The following is a 13,732-nucleotide window of genomic DNA, read 5'->3' as shown; positions in this document are numbered from 1 at the left end:
TCTTAAAAAATATTAAAAATATATTATTATATTATATTATATTAATATATAATATTAATATTAATATATTAAAAATATTTGAACTCTCCCAAGTCACTTATTGTTGTCCTAAGCAAAGACTATAAATTACCCAAAGTTATAGGAGTTTCTTCAATCAGAAGACTTTTCTAGCACTAAAATCATAGGCTGTCTCTATTTCAATCTTTATATTCAGTATCTTTTTAGAATAGCATGTGTGATTAATAATAATGTATAAAATAAGAATTAATAATAGCTAATACTTTTATAATGCTTTGTGTGAAGAGCTTTATAATTACCTCATTTGATCCTTACAAACCTGAGATGGTAGGTGTGATTAATACCATTTTATAGATGAGTAAACTGAGCAAAAAGAGGTTGAGTGACTTTCCTAAGTTGACACAACTAATAAGTACCTAACATTGAATTTGAATTCAGCTTTTTCTGACTATTATAGCCTGTCCTTTTTCAACCTTGGCTTCTGTGAAAAGGGAGTTAGGCTAAAATGGGTTGTTTCAGTTGTGTGTGATTCTTTGTGATCCCCATTTGGGAATTTCTTGCCATTTCCTTCTCTTCCTCATTTTACAGATAAGGAAACTGAAGCAAACTGAGTTCAATGACTTGCCCAAGGTCACAGAGCTAGTGTCTGTGGTTGAATTTGAATTCAGCAAGATAAGTCTTCCTGATTCTAGGACCCACACTTTGTCAAATGTACCACTTAGCTACTCTACCAAGCCAAGTGGAATGCATGCAAAATAGGGTGAATAGGATGATGAAAGACCTGGAGAACATAGCAAGAGAATGGTTTGAGGGAACTGTGGAAGGGTTTAGCCCAGAGAAGAGATGAATGATGGAGACATGATAGCTGTCTTTAAGCATATTATCTAATAGGTTCCCCTCAGTAGTAGAGTTTTCAAACAAAGACGATTCAAATGAAAACAAGAATACAATTTATCTATCTTATGTTTTGCAGGAAGGTAAAGACAAGCTATTGAAAAGGTTCTGATCTTGAATAGTGCTTGACTCCAAGACTTTGAGTCCAATACATAGGATGGATGGGGCAATAAAGGAACAATCTATAGTGCATTATGAAATTAAGTGAAAGCTAATTATTATAGTAATTGTTCTCTTTCAGTTTTTGTACTAGAAATTGGCTACAATGATGAATGATCTTCATAGTAAACTACCACTGCTCACTTTTTCTTACAAATATTAAATGGATAATACTTTAAAAAAGCATTTCTTAAAATTCAATTCATTAAAACTAGCAACAATAATTATAATTCAGTGCAAAACATGACAAAAATATTCTTTCAGATCATTTTTCAAAAACTCTGGGGGTGGCTAGGTGGCACAGTGGATAGAACACCAGCCTTGGAGTCAGGAGTACCTGAGTTCTAATCTGGCCTCAGATATTTAATAATGACCTAGCTGTGTGGCCTTGGGCAAGCCACTTAACCCCATTGCCTTACAAAAAAATAAAAACCTTAAAAAACAAAAAAAACTCTGGAGAATTTCATTTAAAAGATTACATATTATAATATGCACAAACACACACACACACACACACATACACATATATATGTATATATAAATATGTACTTAACATGTGTAATATATTTTAAGTGAAATGCTTTGAATGTGACTTTTATATGCATAAAATTATAATAAAAGATTAAGAAATAAGTGAGATAAAGTTCTCCCTAAAAATGGAATGTTTTGTAATTCACTCACCATCTAATCTAAATCACTAACTAATCAAATAAAAAAAAAGTAAAGTTTGGATTTTAATGATGTTGACTCTGAGAAAATCTAAGGAGTCAAGAATTTTATACATTTTCATACCCAAAGGTGTTTCAACCAGAACAGCCTCGAATAGATCTGAAGGTGTTTCTACAATGTTGACAGCTTCCATTTCCAAAAACCTTCCCAAGGGGTGACACTTCTTAAGAATTTCCTTGACAGATTTCTTTTGTAGCACACCATTGATCAGCAGAATCACATTATCAATCATATAGCTGCACCTGCGTTGGAGAGTGGATGTTAAATATATGCATGGTTATGACTTCCAAAGACACATAAAAATCCCTTAAAGAGTTTCATTGACATTGATAAACTGGAGAGAGTTCCAGAGTTCATCCAGGATGATGAACAGTGTCCAAGAATTGAAGATATTCACTTTGGAGAAGAAAAAGGGGATAGAAGAGTTGTCTTTGGATGTTTATCATCTTTCACTTCTGCTTTTAGGACACTCAAGTCTTTCTGAAAATATCCATTAGAACTCACCGTCTTTGCAATTTATTGTCATGTTTCTCCCCATTTTTCTTAACCAAATTCCTTGGAAAAGCTATCAATGCTCTCTCCTTTTACTTTTAAATCATCTGTATCTGACTTCCCACCTTATCATTCAATTAAAACAGCCCTCTCCAAAGCCACCAAGGATTTTCTAATTGCTTCTAATTGAAATTGTTGATCATGATGTTCTCTGAGGAGTTCTTTCCTCCTCTTTTCCTAAATTTTCTTCCTATCTGTTTAAATAGTGGCATATTATTCTCCTTTGCTGAATATAACTGTGGATATACAAAAGGCTATGTCCTGGGCCTCTTCCATTTTTATAATCTTGGTGACTTCATCAATTCCCATAGGATTCATTAATTAGTAACTCCCAGTTCTATAATTTAGGTTTTAATCTCTTAATATTCAAATTCAATAGCTTTCTCCCAAATCCAATCTCCTTCCAGATTTCCTTGTTTGAAGTACACCATCCTCTTCTCTAAGGCTTGAAACTTTGATGTTGCTTTTGATTCTTCACTCTTATTTATCCCACATATCCCAACTCTGATAAGATAGTATCACTTCCCCCACCTTGTATCTATTATCTCTCTATTTATAATCACTTACTAGTTTAAACCATTTATCACCTTCTGATCTGAACTATTTTGCTAGCCACCAAATTGATCTCTTTTTAAGTCTCTCCTTTCTCCAATATGTTGTTCACAAAGCTGCCAAACTAATATTCCTAAAACATAAATCTGACCATGTTATTCTACTGCTTAGTAAATTCTAGTGACTCCTTATTACTTCTAAGATAAAATATAAACATTCAAACTCCTCAATTTGGCTTTTAAAGTCATTCACAATATCTTTTGAAACTCAATACTCTTTACTACTCTTTATCTAGGGACACCATGGTATGGTCAGTCTGGTTTTCTTACTATTCCTCATTCATGATACTCATCATCTCTTTTATATTGGTTATCTTTCATACTTAGAATATAATCCTGCCTCTTTTCTAACTCTCAACATACTAGATTTCCTTTATTTACTTAGTTTAATTTACAAATTTTTATGTACTAATATGTACTAGACAATAAGTTTTAATAACTTAAGGCAGCTTAAGATCTATACAGAGCTAACATTTTACTTACGTCATATAGGTGAAAAATGTACTGAGTGGTTCCAGGGAGTTGTTTCTAAAATGCTCGAATTCTCTACATAATTTTTTCCTCATTTTATTGTCAATGGTAGAAACTGTGAGTGGGGTAGTTTCTTCATTCAAAAAATTGCCATAATCTGTAGTCTGAAGGTGGACTTTCAAGTCTGAAACAAAACCCAAGAATGAATTTTATTAGTTTCTGGAATGATTTACATTTTGATTTTACTTAAATTAGACACAGGTAACCAACTGATTATTATAAGCAATCAAATTATTAAGTAGTCACTCAGTACTCAACACTGTATGGGTCAGAAACAAAAGGATAGGTAAAAGTAGTCATTGTCTTCATGAAGGCACAATGAAATAAAGGAGACAAATATATACAGAGTAGAAGAAAGATAATCTCAGAAAGGAACTTAATAGCATTAACATAAGCCCATCACTTAGTCCTAGACCACTCAAAGATCTTCCTCTTATACTATAACTATATGAATTACATTTTTATAACACATGTGGACCAAAAGTAAAGAATTTGATGATTTATACAAATTTTGAATCTGTATCGGTGTCTAGATTCAAATACGGAGTTTTTCTAGTTCCAGCTAGATATTTGATATTGTTTTAAATCCAGCTATTGTCCAGTAGATTTCCTAAAGAAGTAGGATTTAAGGAGAATGATCTTGATTGAGACAAGACAAAAGATTTTTAGGTAGCAGAAGATGAGCTGAAAAAGTGATTGTGACTAGTTCTCAATTCTGATCTCAAAATTATCCATCTTATAATCATAGGATCCTATAATCATCACATTCAACTTAAATCAATGTATACCATGGAAACAATGTAAAGACTAACAGAATGCCTTCTGTGGGGGGGGTTGGGGTGGGGGAGGGAAGCAAGAATAAGGGAAAAATTGTAAAACTCTAAATAAATAAAAAAAATCTTACTTTAAAAAAATAAAATAATTATAGAAAAATAAAAATTTTTTCCATCCTAATTTTTAAAAAAAGAGAAACAATTCACATTTATATAATGCTTTAAGTTTATAAAAATTTGGGGGATTCTTTTGTTGTTGTTTTAGGCATCTAACATGTACTTGATTTCAGCTATATCTAATATATACTTCAGTACCCAGAACACAGTCTTCCACATAACAGGGGCTTAATAAATGCTGGTTGAATTGAATTGAGGTAGAGGATAGGTTATGCCATTTTGCAGATAAGAATATTATAGATTTTAAGTGACTTGCTCAATTATGTTACTATTATATATTTCATAGTTTGAGGTTCATGACTATAATAGTCTACAAAAATTTTTTATATTGAAGTTTTCAAATAAATCACAAACTAGCTGTATGGTCTCAAGGAAGTCATTTGCCTTCTTTGGGCTTATTTCTTTATTGGTAAAACGAAGGATAGGATTAAAATCTAGATCTCTAAGGCCTCTTCCAGCTTTCATATTTTGTGATTTATTTTTTAAAAAGAGAAAACTACAAAGCTTCCTGTTCTTACCTAATGTCTTCAAATCTATTTTTGTTCTTGTAGGTACTCTACAAAAACATACAGTAATGTCCCCAAGAAAATGATCTTTAAGTGGCAATGTAGTATAGTCCATTGGATAGTGGACTTGGATTCAGGAAGATCTGGGTTCAAATACTACCTCAGACACTTACTATGATTCTATGTTCTTATGAGACAAAGAAAAAATAATCAATGTCAGTCAACATTGGCATAATAAGCATTGCTAAACAAATCTAGGATGGCTCTCAGATATCCATTCCATTACCAGGACCATACTTGAAGACTTCTCAGGTTTGTAAGACTAGATAGAACTTCTGCTCCTTCTGGCAACTACATCCACACCATAATGAAATAATTAGCATTAGGTGGTACTTTAAAGAATGCAAAGCTCCTTACATTGGTTATCTTTTTTGATCTTCCCAGCAACCCTATGAGTTAGATCCTACTATCTTTATTTACTATCTTGCAGTGAGAAAACTGAAGCCAAGAAAGGTGATTTGCCCAATCACAGGGTGTCTGAGGTACTGTTTGAACTTGATGCAGGTGTTTTCCTAATAAGTCCAAATCTTTCAAAGGACCTAAATGGAACATGTAAAATAAAGTCTTTAGATTTAAATTAGAAAAATCATTTCTTTTGAGAAATGGTTTTTTGTAAGTCAAATCATGGAAAGGATATAAGTAAAGAACAGCACTATTTCACAAAGTCTAGAAGATATTTTTATGCACTCATCCTCATTGGGAATATTTAGTTAAGTAAATTAAAATGATCATTTTGGCATATTGCATTTGGCTTTTACCAATGGTAGTTTAGATTTATATTTTGACAGTCTGTGTTCTCAGAGCAAAGAACAATTGGCACCAAATGTTACAAATGATATTACACTGTACCATAATATTTTTCTTCTCTGATATACAGTTCTTGTTCTCAGATATAGTTTTAGGTTGCATAAATCCAATATGTTCCAATGCCAGATGAATCTGGGAGCCCACTATTTCCAGGCCTTGCAGATAGTACTATGAAATAATAAGTGGCAAAACTGGTAGATGTAGAAGTTGCCAAGTTTAGTTTCCAACTTTTTTTTTTTAGGTTTTTGCAAGGCAAATGGGGTTAAGTGGCTTGCCCAAGGCCACACAGCTAGGTAATTATTTAGTGTTTGAGACCGGATTTGAACCCAGATACTCCTGGAGGACCCTTAAACTTTATTCCCAAGGCTCCATTTCTTTCCCTCAAATATCCAAATCGATAACAAGACAGAAATCCAAAAAAGATTACATAGAAAAATATGTATCAGACAATACAGAGTGAAGAAGTTTTCCACTGAGATCTAGGTAATAGTTCAAATAAGAGAGTAACAGATCTCACTGAAAGTTCCCCTTCCTGTATAGAACAGATTTCTAGCTCCTCTCATGTTAACTTCTTTCCAGAGTGGCATTGTGGACCTTTATTGCTTGAAACTGGATACCAAAAAGCCAAAAGAAACTGAAATGACTAGATCTCATTCTTCTTTCTCATTCCTGCCAACTCCATCCACAGTCACCAGGCATTGATCTCTACCAGTGTGGAGTCTCAAACCAGAGAACTTTGAGGCTTATCATTAAAAATTTTCCTTAACCTCCACAATAGCAATTTACAATTGTACTTACTATGCATAATATTAAGGCAGATACAAAGAAAATAAATGCTATTATTTTTATAGTGCTTTGAGGTTTGCAAAATATCATGCATATTTCTCTTTTTTTCTCAGAACAACCAATCCTGGGAGGAAGATACTATTAATATTTTTATTTTACAAATGAAGAAACTGAGAGAGACTGAGGTTAAATGATTTACCCAAGTCAACTAGTAAGTTCCTCAGACAACTTTTTGAAGTCTTCCTGATTTCAAGTTCAGTGTTCTAACTATACTACCACCCAGATACATCAAATAAACCTTCCTCTCAAGAAGTTGATATTGCAATAGCAGTTAAAATCTTAGTATAATGGGGAGGTCTTACACATACTCAGCATGCCTTAATATGACATCTCCATAGGGAGGGTTCTAAGGCTCTTATTCCTGGAGAAATCTGATGAATTGTAAGGGAAGTTCCTCAAAAAGAAAAGATAAAATCATGGAGCATACATATTCTGTAACTTGTTCTCCTTGGCTAACCATATGTTGAAGAGTAGAGTCTTTGATTGGCTTCAGAGGCATTCAAAGAAGTCTGTCAGGTTCAGTAATTGATTCTTTGCCAAGGGGAGGAAACTCAGCAACCAGTAGAGGGAGTGGGACCTACAGCCTTATGGATCCAAAAGACCCAAAAGTTTTCCTTTGGCTTCCAGAGTTTGAGTAGGCAACAAAAATAGCATTGATGCTCTGAGGTCTGAAGATATAGCCTTCCTTGTAGTCTTGTCACCTCCCTTGGCATCCTGTCATGTTCCATATTCTAGGCTTCTCAGCAAAACATAACACTGATGACCTGAAGCTTAGCCTTTGGGAGTTACCTTCAGTACACCAGTCCAGAGGTAACTGAAACAAGCTTATCTAACAGTCAGGTCACAGCTACCATGTACTTGATGGGTCCAAAGGTGGCCCCTTTCCTCAAGAGAACAAGTTGGTAGAGGGGAGAGTATACTGAAGAGGTACTGGAGGATACACTAAATATATATATTCTTGCTATATTCACTATATATTTTTTGCTCCATCTTTCACTGGTCTATAGTGACTAGTCATGAGTCCCCTAGCAATTACAGGCAAACAGAATGACCCAAACTTTCAGTAGCATTTTAGGTACTTGAGGGAATAGTGTAACAAACCTGGCCCAGGGAGAAGAGAATCAAGTAATGTTACCAAAGGGTCATAGATTTAGAACTGGAAGGGAAATCAGTGGTCATCTAGTTCAATGCTCTCATTTTGGAGTTGAGGAATTTGGGCCTAGAGAAGTTACCCCATGTGGAATTGGGGCATGAAATTGGACAGTTAAAGTCATTATTTCCCCATTCTACTGTTTCCTATTTCTTTAGCCAGATGACAACCTCTGTTGCTTCCATTCTATTAACACATAGATGTCAAAAAGACATCTATGATCTCCTAATTGGTGAATCCAGTGATCTCTTCAAGAGCCAAATGAAACAGGAATTGTGCTAATAGCCCCCCCCTCCAAATTTATGAAGTACATAGTATTATGCTTAAAATTAAGGTAAACTGAGAGCATTATCAAATCATTTTTTAGGCTAGCAGTAACCAATAAATTGGGTCAATGTATTTTCTCAATGACAAAAGTTCTTGATTAAAGACTGAAAAGGTCTTTTAAATCTAGGTGTATCTTCTTCTGATTGTTCAGACAGAGTTTATTTAGACTTTCCCTGACAAATGTTAAGACAACGTTGATCAGGAGATATTTATTCCCTTGCCTTCTTTGACATTTCACCCCACTTTGAGAGCTTTACCTATCACTCATATATAGAAAATTCTTGCATTTCCTTAGCATCCAAACTTCACCTCATCTCCAATGCTTACTAAAATTTCTTTCAAAATTACTTAAGCATGCATACTCTTTGACCCAACAATACCACTAATTAGATTTATGCTCCAAAAAAGATAAAGGAGAAAAAAAGGATCATTTATATTGTTTTAGTACTGCAGAACTTGAAACTAAATTTCCCCCTAATGAAGAATGGCTAAACAAAATGTTGAATACGAGCATAATGAAAAACCATTGTCTCTTAGGAAATGATGAAATGGACAATATCAAAGAAAACTATGAAATGATGCAAGGTGAAGTAAGGGGAACTAGGAGAAAAATTTCTGAAATGGAAAAAAAAATCAACTTTGAAAGATTTTTTATTTTAAAATGATGATAAAAGCAAGGATAAATCAGGAGTCCAGAGACTGATTATGAATCATATTACCTCACCTCTTGCCAGAAGTGTTGAATTTAAAATCCAGAATGAGACATAAATTTTGGGTCATGGCCAGTGTGGGTATTAGCTTTGTTGGATGATGCATATGTTGGGGTTTTTTTTTATTTTTTAAAAAATCATTCAATTGGGGAAAGGAGGTAAAATAAAAATATTTTTGGGAAAAAGTAAAAATAGAATTACGTTTGTAATGTCCCATTGTCATATCCTTCTCAATCTTTTAACTTTGTTTTATAGATTCTTGATGCCTCATGAAGTCATTCTCTTCAATTTAGCTAATTCTAATTTTTAGGGTTTATTTTCTTCAATATGTTTTGAACTTTTACTGAGCTGTTAATTCACAGATCTCATTTGTTTTCCCATTTTATCCTTTATGTCTTTTATTTGATTTAAATCTTTGGGGGGGAGCTAGGTGGCACAGTAGATAGAGCACTGGCCTTGGAGTCAGGAGTACCTGAGTTCAAATACAGCCTCAGACACTTAATAATTACCTAGCCATGTGCCCTTGGGCAAGCCACTTAACCCCACTGCCTTGCAAAAACTAAAAAAAAAAATCTTTTTTTTCCCCCCTCCTCCCTCCCCTTTTTCAACTCTAGGAATTCTTGTTTGGTTTATGTTCAACCTGTATGTTTCTTTGAAGCTTTGCTTACAGATGTTTTTCAAATCATTTTTTCTTCTGTGTCTTGAGTTTCCCTTTCAACATGATAGAGAGTCCTCAGAAACTGAACTTCTCCCTGAAACTGGTGCCTAATACCAGTCTGTTACTGCTTCTGCCTCTAGTCATAGCTCTTGCTCTATGGCATATTTTACCAACTTCCACCCACAATTTGGCAAATCTCTGTCTTCCAATTACCCAGACCAAAAAAACCCTTAGAATTATCTTTGACTATATGTTTATCAAAGAATTCCTAGAACATCATAAGCTCCAAAAGTTCTGTAGTTTTTGAAACTATTGACTATCTCTCTTCTTGAAACACTCTCCCCCCAGAGTTCTTTTGTTATCATATTCTTCTGAGTAATCAGTTTTATCCTCTACTATTTCTTCTTCTTTTTATCATTTGCTAATTTATCTACAATTCAGAAAACATTAAGTGCTTTTTATATCCAAGACATTGTACTTGGTACTGGACCAAAAGATTAACAATAATACTCTCTCCTTGCCCTTTAAGAGCTTACATTATATTAAGTTGATGTGAACTGTTCTTAAAAAGCATGATACAAATAAGGGTGTAATGGTGGCAGACAATTTGATTCATCATTGTCATCTCACATAATGCTGTAACTCAGGGCTGTCTAAAATGCAGCCCTCATGTGGGAAATCTGGGACACTAATATATTATTGGTGGAGCTGTGAACCTATCCAACCTTTCTGGAGAGCAATCTGGAATTATGCCCAAAAGGCAAAAATATGTGCATTCCCTTTGATCCAGCAATACCACTACTGGGTCTATACCCTGAAGAGATCATGCAAAAAGGTAAAAACATCACTTGTACAAAAATATCCATAGCAGCCCTGTTTGTGGTAGCAAAGAATTGGAAACTGAGTGAATGTTCATTAATTGAGGAATGGCTGAACAAATTGTGGTATATGTATGTTATGGAACATTATTGTTCTATTAGAATCAAGAGGGATGGGATTTCAGAGAAGCCTGGAAAGATTTGCATGAATTGATGTTGAATGAATGAGCAGAAGCAGAAGAATACTGTACATCCTAACAGCAACATGGGGGTGATGATCAACTTTAACAGACTTGCTCATTCCATCAATGCAATAATCAGGGACAATATTAGAGCATCTATGATGTACCCAGAGAAAGAATTGTGGAATTTAAACAAAGATCAAAATCTATTACCTTCAATTTTTTTTTACAAGGCAAATGAGGTTAAGTGGCTTGCCCAAGGCCACACAGCTAGGTAATTATTAAGTGTCTGAGGCCAGATTAGAACTCAAGTACTCCTGACTCCAAGTCTGGTACTCTATCCACTGAGCCACCTAGCCGCCCCTACCTTCAATTATTTTTAAAGAAATGTATTGTGTACTACATAATTTTGCTATCTCTAATATTTTCTCCCCAAGGATATGATTTCTCTCCCAACACATTTAATTTTGATCAATGTATAGCATGGAAACAATGTAAAGATTATCAGATTGCCTTCTATGGGAGGATGAGGGGAGGGAAGGGAGGGTGGAGGAAAAATTGCAAAATTCAAAACCTTATGATAGGTAGAAACTATTATATATAATTGGAAAACAAATAAAATATTAATAAAAAAATAAAATGCAGCCCTCATACAGTGCAATTTTATGGGGACCCCTGTGGGTTTACTAAATGCTTTAGTGAATGGAGCTGAGCTACTGCAGAGCTCTCACTAAAATGGCAAACTAAAATATATAGTCTATTGTTTCAATAAAAATGTTTAAAAGTAAAGTTGGACATCTCTGATGTAACCCAAAGACCTTTGAGCCTTGCTATCTGCTTTAGCCACTGCAGGATTACAAGACCTTCCAAACTACCCTGCAGCTGAACCTTTTTTCTTCTTTTTTCATTATTAATTTTCCAATTATATGTAAAAATAATTTTCAACATTCATTTTGGTAAAGTTTTCTCCCTCCCATCCTCCCCTCCCCTCATCCTAGTATAGTAGATAATCTCACAGAGGTTACATACATGCACAATTGTGTTACATATATTTCCCATATAAACACCATTATGAAAAGAATTGAACTAAAGGGGAAAAAATAAGAGAAGAAAAAAGCAAAAAGTAAATTTAAAAAGGTGAAAATAGTATCCTTGGATCTTCATTCAGATTCCAAAGTTTTTTTCTCTGAATATGGATAGCATTTTCCATCATGTCTCTTAGAATTATCTTTGATTGCTGTATTGCTGAAATGAAAGAAGTCTTTCAAAGTTGATCATTGAACAAATGCTGCGGTTACAATGTTCTTCCGGCTATGATCACTTCATTCAGCATCATTTGGGGTGAATCTTTCCAGATTTTTCTGAAATCTGTCTTCTCATTGTTTCTTATAGAGCAATATTACATTATAATCATATACCACAACTAGTTTAACCATTCCCCAATTGATGGACATCTCCCCTCATTTTTCAATTCTTTGCCATCCCCAAAAGAGCTGCTATAAAATCCTTGCAGTAGTTTAGTAGATACAGTGCTGGACATAGAGTCAGAAAGACTCAGGATATGCACCTGATCTTTTAAAAAAATATAATTTTGCCCAATTAGAGTACATCCATTTACATTCCCAGTGCTTGGTACATGGAGATACCTTTTAATTCATTCAATGCAATAAGCATTTATTAAGGGCCTACTTACAAGCCAGACACTTGTGTTTAGCCCTGAGGATATAAAGTAAAAAATAAAAAGTCCCTGACCTCATGGGAGTTGCATTTTACTGAGTGAAAAGAACACTGAAAAGTCTAAATAAAATTTGCAGAGTAAACATACTATAGATAGAGGTGGACAGGTTGATAGGAAGCAAGAATACTAGGGTAGGGATGAGGCAGGAGAGGAAATAAAGAGAAGAAAAGTGTCTTGTAGGAGGGAATTATATTTAAAGCAGTTTAGCAGAGCATTCAGGAATGGAGAAAATACCTTCTGCCAGGAGATGGAATATAATATTAAGGGAAAATCCGAGTGCCTGAAATATATTGTGAAGAAGAGGAGTAACGTGAGATAAATCTGGAAAGATAAATTTGAGACATTGTACAGGATTTTTAAAATTAGGGTTGGGTGACAGTGGAGGAGAGAGGAGGGTTACATAAGGGAGCGAATACAATTAAATTCTTCAGGAAAATTTAAGATGAGAGAAAAACCTGGGTCTGGGAAGGATCAGCATAGGTTCATTGGAAGAGTGTTGTTTGCTTTTGTTGTTGTTGTTTATTCTGCTTCCTCAAAAAGGACCATGACATCAGAGATGTGACACCATAACATGCAAGTGAATTGATTTAAGTGAAGGAGGGCTATGGAGACCTGAAGGAAGGCAGAGATCATTAAAGCCTGATCTCTATAGTGAAGTATTGCTGGCAGGGGAGAACTGACAGTACTCCATGGAGAAAAGTGATAATCAAGTCTTATGGAACAGCAGGTGTTTGACAAAGACAAAGAACATATGATAGGAAATAATTAGTCCTGTGCATTAGGACAGGTAGCTAAGCATTCCAGGCCTGGAGGAAAAATCTTTTTCCTGAGTTCAGATCTGACTTCACATACTTAAAGGGTTTTGTGACTGTCACTGAACTCTGTTTGCCTCAGTTTCTTCATCTATAAAATGAGCTGCAGAATGAAATGGCAAACCACTCACTGGATACTGATCATTGCCAAAAAAAAAAAAACACAACCCCCAAAATAAACCCAAATGAGGTCGCAAAGAGTTAGACAGAATGGAAAAATGATTGAACAATAATGCATTAGGAAAATTATTTTGGCATTTGTGTAAAGGATAGATTGGATAGTAGAGAGTCAGGAGGCCAGGAGACCATTCAAGAAGTTGTCAAAGTAGTCTAGAACAGAGGTATCAAATGGATGGCTCTTGGGCCAAAAGCAGATTGAAATATAATTGGGAAATATTTAGCAAAAAATTACAGTAGAACATAGATAATAATTTTTAATTTAATATTAATCAAATAATAATTAATATTCTGCTAATGGACATTCTTATATATGGTTTAGTGATTTCAGTTTCTTTGTGAGTTTGTCATCATTGGTCTTGAGGTAAAGTAACTGTGGCCTAAATAAGAATGGGACAGTTGTTTAGTCCTCAGTTGTAAATATATATATACAAAGCAAGCTACATTCAGGATAAAAAGGAAACAATTAAAAGAGGAAAAGCATGAGAATTAAAAGG

At 34.4% G+C, this 13,732-nt stretch overlaps 1 protein-coding gene across 1 annotated transcript in view; it reads right to left on the bottom strand.

Moving 5' to 3' along the window:
• Positions 1 to 13,732, bottom strand: part of ATP6V0D2 (ATPase H+ transporting V0 subunit d2) — a 29,688-nt gene that overhangs the window by 7,467 nt on the left and 8,489 nt on the right. Inside the window, exons 2-3 of the mRNA XM_074206306.1 lie at positions 3,447 to 3,618; positions 1,864 to 2,042 (exon numbers count right to left, since the gene is read on the bottom strand). Coding sequence (XP_074062407.1) covers positions 1,864 to 2,042; positions 3,447 to 3,618 — 351 coding nt within the window. The remainder of the gene's footprint in view (positions 1 to 1,863; positions 2,043 to 3,446; positions 3,619 to 13,732) is intronic.

Source organism: Macrotis lagotis, chromosome X (assembly GCF_037893015.1).
Source record: "Macrotis lagotis isolate mMagLag1 chromosome X, bilby.v1.9.chrom.fasta, whole genome shotgun sequence".
Classification (NCBI taxonomy): Eukaryota; Metazoa; Chordata; class Mammalia; order Peramelemorphia; family Peramelidae; genus Macrotis; species Macrotis lagotis.
The sequence above is the reverse complement of the archived record's forward strand: the minus strand, read 5'-3'. Positions and strand labels throughout refer to the sequence as shown.